We start from the raw sequence: 18,788 nt of genomic DNA, 5'->3' as shown, positions 1-18,788 counted from the left end.
GCGCGTGCCTTTTCTTGGGCCGGCCCGATTGGGATTTAGGGTTCAGCTTTGCTAAGGACTAGGCTAGATCCTCGACAAATTTTTTTTGTTTTTTTAGCCTAGTTTATATATATATATCAATTTAATATATGATATACTTATATGCCAATTTAATATATGATATATTTATATATATAATTTCAAAATTTGTTCTTTTGAAAAAATTAAAAAATACATGTAAAATATTTGACTTGGTCAAACTTTGAAAAATAAAACACTAAATGACTTCAGATAATTTTTTAATACTTACAAAATAAAACTTATCGAGGTCTACATCTTTTGAAATTGTCAACTTTTCATTTGACAAAGTTTGAATAATTCAAATTTTGAAATTTTAAATTTTGACACCTCTAGAACAATTTTCGAAACCTTAGATGATCTCAACTCGAATAATTCACACCTACATGCTAGTTTTCGAAATCCTAGATGGTCTCAACTCGAAAAGTCATGAATACCAAGATTGGTCCACTCATCAAGATCTAAATTTTATACATAGGTCATTTTTTCATTTGACAAAGTGTTAGGAAAGTATAGTTCTAAATCCATAAGTCTTACGTATAGTTTCATAAAGTCTATGTGAAATTCAAGAATTGGTGACTAGTGTTTACTAACACTTTCTCAAATGCAATAATTAGCTATGTATCAATTATAGATCTTGATAAGTTTTAACACCCTTGTATTCAAAAGTTTTTCATTTGAGGTCATTTAGTGCCTTATTTGACCAAGTTTGACCAAGTCACATCTTGAATTTTTAAAACATATGACTAGAGTTTACTAAAACTTTTCTAAATGGTAAAATGAACTGTGTATCAAATGTAGATCTTGATGAGTTATAACATCTTTGTATTCAAAACGTTTTCATTGGAGGTCATTTAGTGCCTCATTTGACCAAGTTTGACCAAGTCAAATCTTGGATGTTAACACAAATACACTTTGACTGAACCCTAGATGGTCTAAACTACAAAGTAATGAATAAAAAGTTACACATTCTATATATAGGACATTTTTGAAAAACTTTTGAATATAGGGTAGTTAGAGCTCATCAAGATACACATTACATATATAGGATATTTTTGCATTCGAGAAAGTGTTTGTAAACTCTAGTCACAAAGTCTTGAATCACACATAGACTTTATGAAACTACATGCGGGACTTATGGATTTAGAACTGCACTTTCGTAACGCTTTGTCAAATGCAAAAATGTCGTATGTATCAAATGTAGATCTTGATGAGTGAAACAAACTTGCTATTTATGACTTTCGGAGTTGGGGCCGTCTAGGGTCCCGAAAACGTGCGTGTAGCCGTAAAAATTAGAAATTTCAAAATTTGAGTGGTCCAAACCATCTTAGATGAAAAGTTGACTATTACACCAAATGTGTATCTTGATAAGGGGAATAAACTTTGTATTCATGACTTTTGCATCTGAGACAATCTCGGGTCCGGTCAAAGTGTATTTTCTGAAAAAACCAATGTTTGACTTGGTCAAACTAGGCAATAAAAGTCATGAATACAAAACTATGTATCAAATGTAGATCTTGATGAGTTCTAACACCTTTGTATTTAAATTTTTTAATTTCAGGTTATTTAGTGCCTCATTTGACTAAGTTTGTCCAAAACCAGTGTAGGGGCGGCTGGAGATTGAGCCACCCTATGACTAGTGTTTACTAACACTTTCTCAAATATAAAAATGAACTATGTAGTAAATATAGATCTTCATGAGTTGTACAATCTTAGTATTCAAAATTTTTTCATTTAAGATCTTTTAGTGTCTCATTTGACTAATTTTTGTCTAAAACCACTGTAGGGGCGGCTAGTGATTGAGCCGCCCCCACAGTAGTCCACTGTAAGGGCAACCTGTGATTCAGCCGCGCTTACTGTGACCGACTACTGTAAGAGCAGCTGATAACACTAGCCGCCCTTACAGTAGCCACTGTAGGGGCGGGTGACTAGTTGAGACCCGCCCGAGCCACTGTAAGGGCGGCTCCAAAGTCAGCCGCCCCTACAGTGGAAGGGGGTAGCGTTCTCTTAGTGCTTTTTTCACGTAGTGTATTTTTTTAGAAAGGCGGCAAGAGATTTGCAGAAATTCTATTAGACGAGGGAAAAAAAGAGAAAAGAGAAAAGAATTACAACAGCCACATTTTAGCTATAAAACATCTCTACTCTGACCACTACCAATTTAAAACTTCATCTAGAAACTACCAAGACATTCGGACGCCTGGCCGTAATATAGAGAGCCAGAAGGAACAACTCCGCTAGAGAAGAGGGCAAAACCACTAACAAGAAAAGCACTTGGGAGGAAAAAAAGGAAAAGGAAACGTTGGCATGTGGAATTGGTTAGTTCGTTTTATTTGCCGACCGAGATGAGACGTACAGTACTATATTATGTACGTATGATGCCGGATAGTGGTAGCTAAGTTTGTAGTGCATGCTCTGGAACTGAACATGGCTGCTTATGCCCTTTCGACAATTTTGGGAAGCTGGACAGGGTAGCGATGGATGCATCCGGCCCAGGGTCCGCTGTCGGTGTCCGCCGTCGGCTTGACGCACTCCCACACGACGCTGCTGCAGTCTATACCCGGGCTGAAGGAGATCATGCACAGTCGGTCACCCTTCTTCATCCAGCGCTTGGCCTCGATGTAGTCGAGCTCGTACAGCAGCGAGCTGCTGGCCATGTTCCCGAAGCGGTGCAGCGTCATGTGCGACGCCTCCATGTCACGGTCAGAGAGCCCTAGCCCTCGCTGCACCTCGTACAGCACCCTCCGTCCGCCCGGGTGGATGCAGAAGTGCTGGAACACCTTGCCGAACGCCGGGCGGTACTCCTTCGTCGTCCCTGCACTAAAGAGCCTGTTTCTAACGATGGAGAAGGCGACCCGGAGGAGCTCGGAGACAGGCAGCACGGCGGGGCCGAACGCCGTGATGTGGCCCTTGAGCGCGTTCGCGGCGACCACCGGCAGGTCCTTGGAGAGGTTGATGCCAGTGATCCCCTCGTCGTCTTCCTCCTGGAACGCGCACTGGTAGTCACTGTCCCGTGCCGCCGTCAGCGTGCGCACGATGGGGCCGAGCCTGAAACGGGCGCGCTCGGGGGAGTTGGTCATGATCATGGCGGCCGCGCCCATCCGGAACAGCACATTGGGCACCAGCATCTCCCGTTTCGTTCCGGTGTAGAGCATGGACGACAGGATCTCGGTGGCGATGACCAGGACGTGCCTCCCCGGCGGCACCACCCGCAGGAGGTTCCTGGCGAGGCCGACGACGATGAGCGCGCCGCTGCACCCCATCCCGGACAGGTTCACGCTCTGCACGTCGTCGCGGAGCTTGTACCTGTTCACCACGACGTCGGCGAACACCGGCGTCACCGTGGTGAAGCTGCACGCGACGATGACGGCGTCGATGTTCTCGGGGTTCAGCTGGCTCCTGGCGAACGCCTTGTCGACGGCGGAGAAGATGACCAGCTCGGCTTCCTGCCGGGACGCCTCGATGCCGCGGTCGGGCGGGATGCAGCGGAACGAGTCCGGCACGCTCGTCTCCTCGCCGATGGCGGACTTCTGGTGCAGCCGGACCATGAAGCTCAGGCTCTCCTCGTCGATGAGGTCGTTCATGAGGCGTCCGTGCTCCAGGGCCGTCGCGAACGGGACCCTGTGCCGTGGTTCGCCCAGGAAGCAGCCATAGTCCACGAGGTACACGTCCTGCGGCCGGTGAAGGCGCCACAGCAGCATGGCCACACCGGCCCCCAGGATCACTAGGATCAGGACGTGAACCGGAAGCAATTCGACGATCACGCCATTGCTAAATGTCCGTGCACCTTCAAGCATAGCGGCAGCAGGTGTCATATTTTATGTACGTTATTCTATGCACGACGAGGCTTCACTCTATGCCAGCAACTACTCTGCTGCATCCATAGTGTGGTGGGCGTGAGTATTTAAAGGGCCGGGAATGCCAATGGTAGCATATGCAAATTATACAAAAAGGGATTCCAAAATTTCAAAAAAATTAACTATAAAGGGACGACTTTAGTTGGGAGTTGGCAAAGTTACGTGCAACCACTATATCCATGAATGCAGACAGAGATACTTTCAACGCCCCCGAAAACTCCAAACGGCGACGGCATTGCCATGGTTCTGGGATTCGGCCCGAATCATCCGAATTCGTCAAATTCGGCCCAGCCCGAGAGAAGACTAAACCGGCCAAATTATTTCGGCCTAGTTCAAATTTGCAGCCCATTCTAGGGTCCAGCAACCAGCCCACCTGTATCTATATGACACTGAAACTTCATCCCTGACCCTAGCTAGCGTCTGATGCAGTCCTCGACGCCGCCGCCAGCGTCGGCTCCGCACCTCACGGCCTGCGCATCTCTCCGGCAGCCATTCTACGAGAGCCGCGGTCACTTCCTGACATTCGAGGCTGTGCCATGGATGTTCCTCAGTGCCACCGCCATGCCATGGCTGCTCCTCGATGCCCGCCGCCGCGCGCATCACTGAGTCTGCTTCGTTGGTGTTGCCATCTACACCCTTTGCTGCTACCACACCATAGTTGCTGCCCTCCCTGCCGCCTGGGCATTCCACGTCGCCACCAGATGTGCCCTCTTCATGCTGACAACCTTGTTTGACTGTTTGGAGAAATTTTGTTCAAATTTGCTCAAATTTCACTTAAATTTTCATTGGATACCAGTCCGAATTTTCCGAATTTTCCGAATTTCGTCTAATTCGGTGGTCACCGAATTTTTTTCAGTATTGAATCCCAAAACCTTGGGCATTGCAACCCTCCCTTTCCCTCCTCCTGTTGCAACCGTTTCAGTGTGTCAGGTCATTCGTTCTCCTCTCTTTAGTGGTGCTTCATTTTACCTCGTGCTTTGGAATAATAAAATAGAAAATACCAAAACTATCATAATTATATTTTATTTCATCCAAAATACAGAATTTATTATCCTCGTTATGACAATCATATGCTACTCTTTTCGGCTTTTTTTTAGCCCTTGAGGCCAAAATTCATAATGCAAAGCATTTTGTCAAAAATTTTGGATGGTGTTTAATTCCATTCTACAGAATGGTGAGCCAAAACACAAAATCTTTTTGCCCAAATAAGAAACTAAACAAGTCCTATATATTGTATTGCTTCCCCACCAACGTTGTTGTGCCCGTCAATTGACGCCACACTGTCGCTGCCATATCTTCTACCAATATATAGTGCACGAATATAAATTATTTTACAGCTACACTAGAACCTCTACCCTGCAGTCATGATCTCTCCAAGGTGCACCCTAAAGTTTACAGCCACAACTAGCCAACCTTTAAAATCAAAGGACAAGATCCATTCTGGCCTTAGCTTTTTTACTCACTCAGATCCAACGGTTGATGTCCTTTGGATCAAACCTTCATCACTCATCCTCTAACCCGCGCTTCACCGCTCCACCCCTACCCACATGCTTGGACGCGGTTCAATTCCCCTCCCCTACCTATCTCATTGCCTTTTACCATGAAGAGATGAGCGAAAAAAATATATCACTAGGAAACCAAACATTGTGCACGGTGGGGGAGTGGATGAGGCTGTGATCTCGATCGGATCTAGGTGCCACGAGGGCGGACATAGGCCGTGAGGGCGAGGGCTATGTCATCATCAAGGTGGTCGTCGTGAATGTGCAGAAGGACCCAACTGGTGTCGGCAGCAATCGTCAGGATCTCACCGCCCACCAAGGATGTGACACTGATCGATCTAAGGACAAACCCGCCTTGATGGTGACGGCGGACAAGGCCATGGCACCGGCCAAGGCACCAGCCAAGGTGAGCTTTGTCCACTGAGTTTAGGTGGGAGGATATGCGGCATGTGGCGTGCAAGCTAGAGGGTGTTGACGTGTTACCACCGATAGCCTACCACAGGAGTATTCGAGGGAGGTGTTTCAGGCTTCTCCGTATGCTAGAACTCGGTGGTTAATGTAAGAGATAGTCAATTCATCTTGGATTGGGCCCTTAAGTTAGGTCTCGAGTAATAGCCTTTACCTCAAGTTGATGTTAGCCTTTACAATGGATTGAATGTACGGTTAGGGATGAAAAAAGATCGGATACAGACAAATATCACTGATATCATATTTGTTTTCATGTTTTTGGTTGGATTCGGATTCGAATAGGATAATATCAACAATGTTGGATAAGATACGATTCGATGTCGACATCATAAATATACGATTTAAGTATTCGGATACGGATACTGTATCGGATATTGAACATTCAGACTCGGATACAGACAGATCTCAACCCCTCTAAATGAATTCGGTCTCAAATACGGTCGGAAAATTTCTATACCATTTTCATCCCTAGTTTTTTGTATTCATTACAAGGGGTGCCCTCAGCCTCTCTTTATATCAGCAGAGACGACTGAGGTGCAGTTAGATTTAGTCAGGTCAAGTGCTGATCTAGAGAGCCCTGTCCTCCTTTATATAGTCCAGGGGATAGGATTTCCTAGTCGGTTACAAGATAGGAGTCCTAATAGGATTATAGGATAGCAATGATACTAGGATTACATGGGAGGAATCCTAGTTGGACTAGTTCTTTTTCCTTTCTTACGGGTACCCTAGGTACTATGTACTGATAAGCCCCCAAGCACTATATGTTGATCTTAGAAGCCTCTTCTTGTTCCTTTAGGTCTTGACGAGTAGAAACAAGCTTCATTAGAGTGCTTTCAGAGAAAGCATGTAGTGCTTTCTAGGATCTTCGAGTGGTGTGTACTTTTTCAGAAAAAAGTGCACTCTTTAAGTGTAGCCCCAAGCCTCTTGCTATTTGGAACAAAGAGTTGGAGGATCTTTAAAAAGCTAAAAAAATCCTTTCTGAGGATATGTACCTAATAGCCTGTGAGCCTCTGTCTAGGTTCTTTTATTGAAAGTGCCTGGGTCATAGGGTCTAGTAGATGTATCCTCAGAAATGTAGTTTCGAGATCTTCCGTAGTCGTCGGTTGTCGTCCTCTTTTGTTCAGAGTTGGGTGGTAGTTGTCTCATCATCTAGGCAATTTTAAAATAAGCGCTTCTATCACCAGATTTTCCTGAGTACTTCATCTTTTTGCGAGATATGTTTATCTTTGCCTGAGTACTTTGTTCCTCCTTTTAGTTTCCTTTGAAGAAGGCCTTATGGTTCCCTTCTGATGGGTACTTCTTCTTCTTTTGAGATCTATTTATCCTCGTTTGAGAACTTTGTTCCTCCTTTCGGTTTCCTTTAAAGAATGCTTGATGGTTCCCTTCTAACGGGAAATCTTGTCTGGCTTTTGAGCCGTGATTACTCGGTTCTATTGGTATACTCTCTCTTCGTCCCTTCAATTGGATGATTTACATTTGTGAGTTGAAAGCGAGCCTAAATCAGTTGTAGGTTTATCCATGATGCTCTTTTTTAATTGTGCCCTAGCTTTTCATGAATTATTACTCATGCGAGCATCGGTGCGCCTAGTTAGAGACTAGGATAGGTCGAGTGTCAATGCTCTCATACGCACTAGGAGTAGTTACTAGCCCTTGCTTTTTATGACTTTCTAAGTCATGCAAACATCAATGCAAGGTTAGCCAGGTTTTCTCATCTAGCCTTGCTAAAGACTAGGATAAATTGAGCGTCAATGCTCTCATCCATGCTAGGAGTAGTCACATGCCCTTTCTTTTTAAGACTTTCTAAGTCATGCGAGCATCAATACAAGGTTAGCCAGGTTCTCTCATATAGCCTTGCTAAAGACTGGGACATGTTGAGCATCAATGCTCTCATCCACAATAGGAGTAGTCATGAGCACTTGCTTTATGTGACGTTTTAAGTTATGCGAGCATCAGCGTAAGGAATACGTCAAGCATCAACTCTCTCATTCATGCTAGAAATAGTCACATGATATAGCACATGTTGGTCTTCATGACCTTACTGTCATCTAGGTTGAATAACTTTCGGGTATGGCAAGCTCAAGCCCTGAAGCCTTTTTGCTCTTAACCAGGTCGAATGAGTCTTCTGGTGAGTGCTTCATAAGTTTTTTTAGTACATTCATTGTTCTCGGTTTGTCTTTCTCTTGGTTGCTCAAGCTAAGGATTATAATCCCGTTTGTTGCGTTGTTCAACGTGAGAGAGGCATACCATCATTGTTATGATGATTTTGTCTATCCAAGTAGTTATTTCCATCAGGGAGCCTCTCTTGAGTCTTCTCTTCTATAGTAATCATTTTTTCTACTGTGTATTCGAAATATTCATTTGTCTTCGGGTTCTCTCTGCAAAAATCTTGGAATTGCCACTTAGCCATGATCCCATAAGAGAAAGCTTCAATGACTTCCCATTTGGTTATGTCATGGACCTGGGCACGTAATTCACCGAATCATCAGTAGAAATCTCTAGGGCTCTCGTTGCTCTTTTGTGTAAGTCGCTTTAGTTCTGCCTGAATGATTGGGTGCGTGATGATGTTTGCAAAGTTTTCCTAGCTTCTAATTGATCTAGGTTTCAGTTTGTGAAACAAATGGAGTGGCATTGCCTCGTGTGTTATAGGAAAGAAGAGTGCTTTGACGTCATCATCACCACTGGCTAGTTTGATCGACTAGGAGTAGATTTTGAGACGTGGGTTCTACCTTCCCATCGTACTTCAAGTGATTGGATGGTTTGAACTAATAGAGTAGTTATATTGAGAGTAGTCGATTTGAGAAACAGGGGAACCTATTAGGTGTTGTCGTCTCTGTGTACCTAGATTTTGTTCTTCCCTCTCGTCTATTGAAGACCTGGTGAGAGCTTGAGTAGTTTCAGGGTAGCGTAGGGATCGATGGTTTGCTCCTATTTTAACTTGGTGAATCAATCGGGTTACTTCGGTTATGCTCTTCTTGACTACTAATGTTGCTGCTTTTAGCTGGAGCCTTTGGAAGGTAGGTTTCCGCATGTTTTGATCTTCTCACCTACGTGAACTTGCTCTTGAAGGTAGCCCTGAGTGTGTTCTTCCATTTTGTGTTTGTTGATTTGCCGCTCGGATGGCTTCATTGAGACACTCTTGTTCTTCATCAGAATGAGATACCACTTCAAGTTCTTCTAGGAATTCTTGAATTCTAGTTCTTCTAGATGCACGCATGTCCTCCTCCTTGTGTTCGGCCTTCTTTTTCTTATGTCATGCTAGGTCAGACTCGAACATGGCCCATGCTTCTCTGTGTTGCCTTGCTCAGTGCAGACGTCCTCGTTTCAGCTTGTTCTTCTTCTCTCTATTCCGCATTTGATCTTTAGTCTTCCTCTCAGTACCCTAGATCTCAGGTGATATGTTCGATTCTGATTTGTCCGATGACCTGACATCTTGAGCTTTTGTAAAAATCAGCAGTAAACGAGGTCAACGGATCATGAGTACTTCTTAGGCGCATAGATCTTTGCTTTCACTTTTCTCCAAGTTGTTGAGGATTTCCACATCTTCTTATGAGTCATAAAGTGGATACTCCTTCTAAAATGGTAGTACTATCATTGTGTCAACTGACCAAGCATTGCCATCTTTAGCAATGGATCTTGGCCAATGGATTATGTAACCTTGTGACATCACTATCAGCATGAGTCCTTCTTGAGCTCCTGCTAGCTAAAGTTTGCCTTTTCGTCCAAGTTCATGTGAAAAAATTATGATTTTTTAGACAACTATTTCTAAAACTTGCTCTTAAAATGGTCAACTTTGTTAGTTGATTTCTGGCTCTTAGAATGCGCACCTCTATAAATAGTCATTTTCAAACATGGGCATCATAAGATAATCAATTAAGAAAGGTTGTCACATTAGGATGCCTACCTCTATTAATAAATGATTAACAAAGGTGGTCACATTAAAATGCAATCCTACAAAAATTTATTAATAAAGGTGGGAGTTTCCCTAGAGTCTTCCAGACCACTTATAGAGGAGGAACCACAAAATACCCACCTCTATTAATTAGGAGGGTTGTCTCCTAAAATCCTTTTGAGTAGTGGGTCCCTCCCCATCGCTCTTGTTTCCATGGATGCAGGCTAGGCAATGGCGTGACTTGGAGCTTAGCCTTATTGTTGGTGTAGGTTTAGCAACCATTGCTGCTACAAGATGAGCATGGCCTCTGGCCATGCAAAGGTGTGAGCTTGACGGTTAGCATGATAAGGGACAACCATGGCTCACACACGTCGACCATCACCACAAGTGAGGCCAAGCTCATTTGCCACAAGAGACATGCTAGCGAGATCTTCCTAGCTGATGTTCACATGAGAGTTTGTACCATGGTGGGTTCTTGCCCTAGGAAACTCATGCCAAGTAAGATCTTCCAACTACAAGGTCCTAGTTTTGTTTTGGTAATTGAGTAAAAACCTAGGTGGACCAATATGTGTTTGATGTGGAGATACACAGGTGATTAGTCCATAGTTACACTAGTGTGTGCACAACACGTAAAGCCATGGTGGAGGGGGATGGCTTGGTTACGTTGCAAGTGCTCAACTAGTGATATGAAGGAGCTTGTTGCATGTGACATGACATGATGTCAAGTGGCTAGGTGGATAAGATCAAGAGACATGACTTGGCTATGCAGGATCAGATTGCTAGTGTGAAGGTCAAGTCAGAGGCTCGTGTGTGATAGACCACGTGGCGGTGAACCTAGAGCAAGGACTAGGCATCGATGGACTAAGCCGTAATGGTGAAGAGCAATTGAAGTTGCAATTGATGAACTAATAATGCCACATATTATATGAAGTGGATAATATCATCTACAAGGTATCAAGCCATAAAAGACTTGTATTGATTACTAGTGGTTTGATGGAGGTTGGATACTTATGTGGCATCACTGATGATGGAGATGAAATAGAATGCACAAGGCAAAGGTATATTTGTAGGACATTTCATTTCACCGGTCAAAGGTTGAGTAGAGCAGTGCATGACTGGTTTTAGTATAGATAGTCATACTATAAAGAGGGGGATCTTTTAGTTGCAATGGTTATCTAGTGCCACTAAGTGCTTTATAATTTGCATTTGCATTGCACTTAGTGACATGGTGGGATGCAAGAGAAAACCCTTTAAAATGTTTGTGAAAGGCTAACTCACATGCACTCGTTGTTGGAACACTTGGAGAGAGTTGACATATTTGAAAAAGGGTGACATTTCAAAGTGTTTGAGGTGGCTCAGCTTGTTTTTACTATGCTCCTCCGAGTTTTTGAGCTAGTCGACCCGATGGCTCTGTTGGTTGTTGGAGCCTCCATCCAAATTTCTAGAGCTCCCTAGAAATTTTGGACTGACTGGTTCGTGTGAGAGGGAGAAGCCACGTTGTGCTATACTATGGTCCTTGGAAATTCCAACCCTAGCTCAGAATATCCAAGCACACCTAGATTTTTTAGTCTGATGCCTCAAAAATTTTGGGGTTGGATATTGGAGACATATTTAGGGTTTGTGACTATTGGTTGCGGGAGCATGGACTTCGCCATGGAATTTCTGAGCCATCACCCCGGAAATTTCGATGTGGGAGCCTTTTGCAAAGCAATGGTTGGCAGAGGCTAGGGAGAGTTGATTTAATTCACTTTCTTCCTCTCTTGTGAGATGGAGCAAGAGGCTGCATACTTGTTGAGCTCAAACTTTCAACAAATCTAAGAAATCTACCCCATCGCCTCTCCTGACTTAGCACTCAAACTTGTAAGAGATTGGGAACTTCTATGTTGTTGATTTGAGAGATGTACGTAGTGGCACTAGATTGTCTTTGTGACCTGAGTTTCTTATTACTCTCGGTGATTGCCATCACCTAGCTAGCTTGGTGCTTGAGGAGGATCATTGAGGGGGCCTTGGTGATTGTTGCCGCCTCCGACCGATTGGCTCTTACGAGGGGTGTTGTGCTCACTCATGGGAGATCAGGAAGAGCAATTCTAGTAGAAGCGAGGTGTGAAGAGCACAAAGGGGTTTGGCTAGATAAAAGTGCTAGAGCTCTTGTGTGAGCACTCCCTTTTCTAGAGAGAGTGAGTTTGTGGGCACACCACTATTAAGAGGATCGGTGACAACCATGGGCTTGCCTCAATCGGGATAAATTAGTTGGCAAACCACCGAACCTTAGGATAAAATATTTGCATATTGGTTTGAAATTCCCTAATACAAGCTTATAACTACTTATTCACATATTGTGCTTCTCTTGTTCTCTTTGTGTAACTAGCTTAGCATGTGTAGCTTTGTAGTTGTTGCTCTCTAGTTGTGCTTGTGTAGCCCCTCATGAGTAGTGCAAGTTATACTTGTGCTTTATGCTTTTTGCTTATTAGCATGTGTAAGAGCTCCCAATGTGTTTAGTTGACTAGTTGTATAGGTTTGTGTGACCTTGCTAACTTGAATTATTTATGTGAGCTCCCACTAGCTTGACACGTTAGTTTCTTTATTTAGGATCTTTTTATAAGGTGCTTGTCATATAGATATAGGGGTGTAGTCTTAGCTAAACTGATTAGTTTAATTCCACATTTATTTTGGTTAGCTTGCACCATTAGCTTTAAAAGGATGAATATTCACCCCTCTCCCCTAGTCTAGAATCTCAATCCTACACCCGCCTACCACACACTACTACAAAATTTCTTTTTTGTGGTGTTACCTTTTTTTGATTGGAGGTGGGCACACCTCTTGACTGCTTCTATTGTTCTGAGCCAGGTCGCTCTTCCAAACACCCACCTCGGTTAAAATTTAATGGAGGCGGCCACCTTAAAACGACCACCTCCAGTAATCACAATTAACTGAGGTTATTGCATAATAACAACCACCTCCGAATCCATTAACAAACACGGTCCAAATGACCACATCCACTAATAGGTACTAACAGAGGTGGTTGATTTAAGGCGACCGCCTACGTTAATGGATTAAAGAATGCGGGCATGTTAATTAAGATGACCACATCCAAAAATAATCTATTTCCAAGGCAGTTGGCTAAAGATGCCCGCCTCCATAAAACAATTTCTAGAGGCGGTTGGCTAATGATGCCCACCTGCATAAAACAATTTTTGGAGGTGGGCACCTATAATGTCCGCCTCTAAAAAGGCCAAGGCCCAATGGATCAAGGCGAGCCCAATAACTGTCTTGGACTATAAATAGAAGGAGACATAGGTTTGCTTCTCAGACTGAGCCCCTCACTCTCCCTTCCCTCTCCTCCGAGCGTTGTTGTCTTCACCGAGCACCCTCGCGACCCTCCCTCTCCTTTGCCTAAGAATGAGCCCTAGCTCCACCCTTCCTCCCTCACTAGCCCCGTCTCTCTCTCTCTCTCTCTCTCTCTCTCAGTAGCGCAGGGGCAGCCCCCACCAGTGAAGGCAAGCAGCACGAGGGGCTAGAGCTCTCTCGGTGGCATTGCCCCTGGTCCTCTCCACCCTCTCCTCCGCGCGTGGCGACCGTGGCCCCTGGTCCCCTCCACCCTCTTCTCCAAGCCAGGTCTCCCCTTCTCCCTCTCTTGCGCTCCCTCACATGTCCGTCTAACATCATTGCATATATATATAGCTGGCCAGTCCTTATCCCACGATGAGGGTCGAGATCCAGCGACGTTAGGGCTAGATGCAGTGACAGATCCGACCATGATGGGAAGCCTTTGAGCTAGATGGGGTAGTGTAGACACGATGGCGGTGCCTCGATTAGGCTCGATGGTGGGCTTGATTGGGCTCACTAGGGCTTTTTCTATTTTTTTAAATGATTGACTTAGGCAGACACCCTAGCACACCAGCCTCTATTAACCGTATTAATGGAGGTGGGTAGAATAACCATCTCGGTTATCCATCTATTAATTGAGGCTTTCTATCGGAGGCGGTTGTGAAAGTCAGCCTCTATTCATTTGGAACGACTGTCTCGATTAAATTTTCTGTACTAGTGAAGCTGGCACTCATGCGTGCAAGATCACCCAACATGTGTGGGGTGGAGAGTGTGGTAGCGCTAGTGCTGGAATGGGGGAGGTGATACGGAGGTGCGGCAGCCAGTGAGGGAATGCATAGTGGCGGATAGGGCAAAGGCAAGGTGGAGGTGTGTGGATGCTTGTTAGGTGGAGACATGGCAGCCTGCAGGGCTATGGGGAGGTGGTGGCATGGAAGCTGGCAGGGGCAGGGGACAAGCTGCCTGACAGCTGACTCGCTCGAGACACATCGTGGCGTGGCACAAGCGAGGAGGATAACAGCCAAGGGCGATGCTAGATGTCTGAAGAAAAAGGCCAAATCTAGGTAGCATATTATATTAAGGGTGTGTTTGGGACTGCTCCACAAACTCTGCTCCACGTTTTTCAGCTTCGCTCCACGTTTTTGAGCCAAACGGTTTCAGCTCCACGGACTCAGTTCGAGGAAAAATGGTGGAGTTGTGAGAGCACCTAAAGAGGTACTCCACAAACTCCAGTTTTTTATGGAGCTGCTCCACAGTGGAGTTTGTGGAGCAGAGTTTGTGGAGCAGTCCCAAACACCCTCTAAATATGTGAACCCCACATGAGCTTTTGAAAAAGTGTATTATTTATAGATAGACCATGGGACAAGTAATTTATAATAATTTTAATTGTATTATATAGACACTCATATAAGCTAGTCAGATCTAACTATATATAACATAACTTTTATTATTCTTGGGAGCTTATTTCCTACTCCCTCCATCCCAAAATGTAAGTCATTCCAAGAATTTTGGAGAGTCAAACTTTTCTAAGTTTGACCAAATTTATATTATAAAATAATAATAATTATGGTACTAACTAAGTATAATTAGATTCTTTCTTGATTATAATTTCATAGTATACTCACTTTACGTTACAAATCTTAGTATTTTTCTCTATAATTTTGGTCAAACTTGAAAATGCTTTGACTCTCCAAGATTTTTGGAATGACTTACAATTTGGGATGGAGGGAGTATATTATATTGTTGCAGATGCGACGACGCACGATTATACTGACACCACTTACAGCCACTCATGACATCAACCGGAAAAAAAGAGTTATACCGACTGATGCTCAGTTGTTGTAACGACTTATAGCTCTCATTGTTCTTGGTGTGTGGTACAGCACTATAGTGTAAATGTGTAATAAATAAGGTCTTAGCATTGTATAATGTATGCTCATTCTCTGAGGGATTGGAACAGAATGCAAACAGTTGAAGCTCATGCTCCGTTTAAGGATCGGAACAGAATGCAAACAGTTCTCAAGTAGGAGTTGCTAGCTACCTGCATTGCAATATTTAATTTCCTGTTACTTTTGGTGATTTTCTGAGAGATTACTAGCAGCACTTGTGGGTCTCTAAATTTTATTATGACTAGGTAGCGTGCCCGTGCATTGCTACGGGACAAAAAACTTTTATGTTAAAAACATATAGATCGCACCATTAGTTTCATGCTCATATGTTGCTACGGGACAACTAAATATTTGTAAAGGAACACACGATAAATGAGACATTAAAATAACATTTAATTAAAAAACAAAGTTCGTGAGATTAAGACAGCCACGCCTTGTTCTTGGCACTACTTCAACAATACTTTTTAGCAAAGAAGCAATATTTTTCGCTCAACATTTTAATATCAGTTTCAGCACAAGTCAAATTTCAGCGAAACGAATCCTTGTTGCACACATTAAAACACCACAATAATAAATAGAAACGCACCCGCAGATATATCCATGTCTACTAAAGAACGAGTAAAGATGTTTCTAATGCATCTTCAAGTTGATAGTGTAGAAAGATATGAGTATCTAACAAACCAAAAAGGCATATTTATTTCTTCCAAAAAATCACACGGTACCCTTGATCTATCTGGAACTATATAACTGAAAAATTGATATATCTATCTCTATGTAAAGTTCGCATATAGCAATTTGTTTGTCCAATAACCTCCTAAATCTATAAAATTGTGGCTTAGCTAATAAAAGCCCAAGATATTTTTAATAGCATTAGTAAGTTGGTAACAAAGGCAAATAGATCAACAAATATGCAACGCAGGGAAAAAAGAGCACATCGGTAGCATACATTCATACCACAAGAATTTTGTTTTGTTACAATCCAATTCAAGATACAATGCTAATTCAAGACCATAGATTCCAAACTAAACTATGATTTGCAAGCATGCATGATCTCAGAAGAAAACTCAACGGAACAACTTCAGTCACCTAGTAACCTCATAGTTGTCTTTCCTTCTTCACTTCACACTGCATATCCATCACCACCTATCTGAAAAGCCTTGATCCCCAAAAAACAAGTTATTAATCAGTCGTGCAATGACATTGCAAGATTTGCATGGAACAATTATGGCCAAGTTAGTTACCAGCTTGGAGAAGACTGCAAGGAGAGTCTCTTTTGTCTGATCTCTGGCCATTTGAAAGGATAAATAGAAGACATGTTGCCATGAGGAAACTGATCCCCAACACCTACTCTGTTAAACGGCACATGTTTCCGTTCAACCTACCTTAAAAATAAAAAACATTGAGGTTCATGATCTTGTCTTTCCCATGATCTAAAAAAATCTTATCTTTAAAAAAGGTCCCACAAATTGACCATCCTCTATCTGAGTTGCTGCAATTTGTTAGCCTTTAGAAGGAAGAATATGAGTTAAAGCTTTAAAGGTTTGATACACCTAGTGAACAAACAATAAGCAGTCAGTTTCACTGATAATGCTTTGGTTTCCTATATCTGCATGGCTGTTTCAAGTAGACTCTGCATGTACATGAAGGCTACTTCTGTTTGTCTCCTGTAATATTTCCATTTCCTCAAGACTTTGAGGATATTTGTTCTCTTTAGTTAGTTATTTTCAGTAAACTATTTTCTACCTTAGAGAATGTGGATGTATGAGGATATTTGAGAATGTGCAAAATCATAAAAATATTTTACATGTTCAAGCTACAGGAAAAAAATTATTTGCATATGTTCAAGTAGACATGACATGTAACAAAATCATACAAATATCCTACTCAGTTTTGCAAGGAACCCCACACTGGAAGTAAACTGTCACAAGTAAAAGGAGTGCACAGGACCGGTTGAAGTTGTTTTCCCCTAGAATTAAGGATATTTAGGGTCTCACATTGTTTATTGTTTCAATTTGATCGTTTACTATATATTTCATTGAGGCGTACATGCATTAAACTATGGATGCGATAAAAGTAGCTGGCTTGCTCTCCTTATGAGTAAGCGCACTAACTATGGTAGCGGCAATCACTGAAATTCAGGTGAACCATAGAGCATAAGCAAACTTGTTCTTAGGTGGAATTGTTAAACCCCCACAACTTGTCATCAAAGATCATAGAGCATGCTTGCACCATGAGATTTGAGAATGAATATGTGAAGCACATGGTGTTTGTGTAGCCCTCTTCATATATTACATATGCTTTAATTACAGTAACTCTGAAACTACAACACGCAACAGAAAGGTGGTTACATCAAGGGAACACTCTAACTACAGTAAATTTGACACTGCAAATTGCAGGCAGCATAAAGGGGGTTATATCAAGGGAATCTAATTGTTTATGCACTGAAAATTTTGCACTGAGGGTCGTCATCAGTAACAGTTCATGGTTTCTTGTATAATAAAAAACTAATTTCAAGTGCACAAGCAGTGCCTTGTTGAAGTCCAAAAACTGGAAGTTCCTAAGCACATAAACCTAGTCCAGTTACTTGATATAGATAGTTGAATGGTTGTTTAAAATTAATAAGTTATCAAATGGAGCATCATACATATTGTTCTATGAAAAAGTCATGTTAACATTAGTATTGAGGGGCAATGCCCAAAATAACAAATTCAATGAGATGTGCTTTCACAAAGGATTTGTAGTGAGCCATAGGGTATAAGAGTCGCAAAAGAGCCATAGGGTATACCAGAAATGCGGATAGAGGTGCTATCCATAGTTCCCGTAGAATCCACTCTCGAAGAACCAGTTGCATGTTCCACTACTACAGAATGAGGCATTGGTCGATGCTCAAAATGGCCAAAAACCTCGGCCATTTTGCGGCCCGGGGTTAAAGAGCCCTTTAACACCGGTTCGTAACACGAACCGGTGCTAAAGGGTCCTGCCCAACGGCTACTGACAGGTGCTGTCGGGACAGAGACCCTTTAGCACCGGTTCGTATTACAAACCGGTGCTAAAGGGTTCCCTTTAGCACCGGCCAGAGCCACAGTCCGAGGCAAACCCTTTAGAACCGGTTTTTGTTACAAACCGGTGCTAAAGGGTGACCCTTTAGCACCGGTTTTTTCCCTGAACCGGTGCTAAAGTTCCGGTTTATAGGCCGGCTCCCTCCTCCCCTCTGCCCATTTGAAACCGAGAGCACCATTGTTGTTCTTGGAGCTTCTTCTTGCTTGTTCTTCATCTCCAACGCCCATCGTTGATCTTCTTCGACTCCGTCATCGTCTCTTCGTGCTTAGAGGTGACTAACTTTTGTCTTTCTTGTCTTTTCATGTTGTTTTTGGCTTGTGATGTTCGCATTATTTTTAGCTCAAATCCACGTTGTTATTTTGAATCATTCACATGAATTAGTATCCATATATATATATATATATATATATATATATATATATATATATATATATATAATATTTTATGGTCGACCTAGTATTAATGTAGTTTGCAAGAATGAATTATAGTATATTTTTATGATTTTAGAAAGTAGGATAGTTCAAATTAATTGGTTTGTTAATATCACTTGATTTATTTTTATTACTACATATAATGTCCATTGTATCATACATGTTTACTAGTAAATGTGGAATTTATATTTGTTTAAAAATTGAGTATGGATAGTAGATGGCAACCGTGACCGGGTCTTCGGTCTCTCAACGGGTTCAAAAGCGATACCGTCCGGAACTCCCTCTCATTACTTGTGGCAAGTGTGGGCAGAAGATTT

The 18,788-nt window shown here is 42.7% G+C and overlaps 1 protein-coding gene and 1 long non-coding RNA gene across 2 annotated transcripts; both read right to left on the bottom strand.

Moving 5' to 3' along the window:
* LOC8067725 (3-ketoacyl-CoA synthase 6) lies at positions 2,363-3,911 on the bottom strand. The gene has a single exon (XM_002446069.2). It carries the CDS (start codon positions 3,867-3,869, stop codon positions 2,490-2,492), a length of 1,380 nt encoding a protein of 459 aa, XP_002446114.1. The 5' UTR covers positions 3,870-3,911; the 3' UTR covers positions 2,363-2,489.
* On the bottom strand, positions 15,901-16,352 carry LOC110436175. Its single transcript, XR_002453909.1, has 2 exons — positions 16,222-16,352; positions 15,901-16,136 (listed from the first exon to the last, which is right to left on the bottom strand). It is a non-coding gene; the product is annotated as an uncharacterized LOC110436175 (long non-coding RNA).

The sequence above is a fragment of the Sorghum bicolor genome, chromosome 6 (genome assembly GCF_000003195.3).
Source record: "Sorghum bicolor cultivar BTx623 chromosome 6, Sorghum_bicolor_NCBIv3, whole genome shotgun sequence".
In the NCBI taxonomy this organism is placed as follows: Eukaryota; Viridiplantae; Streptophyta; class Magnoliopsida; order Poales; family Poaceae; genus Sorghum; species Sorghum bicolor.
Note: the sequence above shows the minus strand (reverse complement) of the source record. Positions and strands in the feature narration are given on the sequence as shown.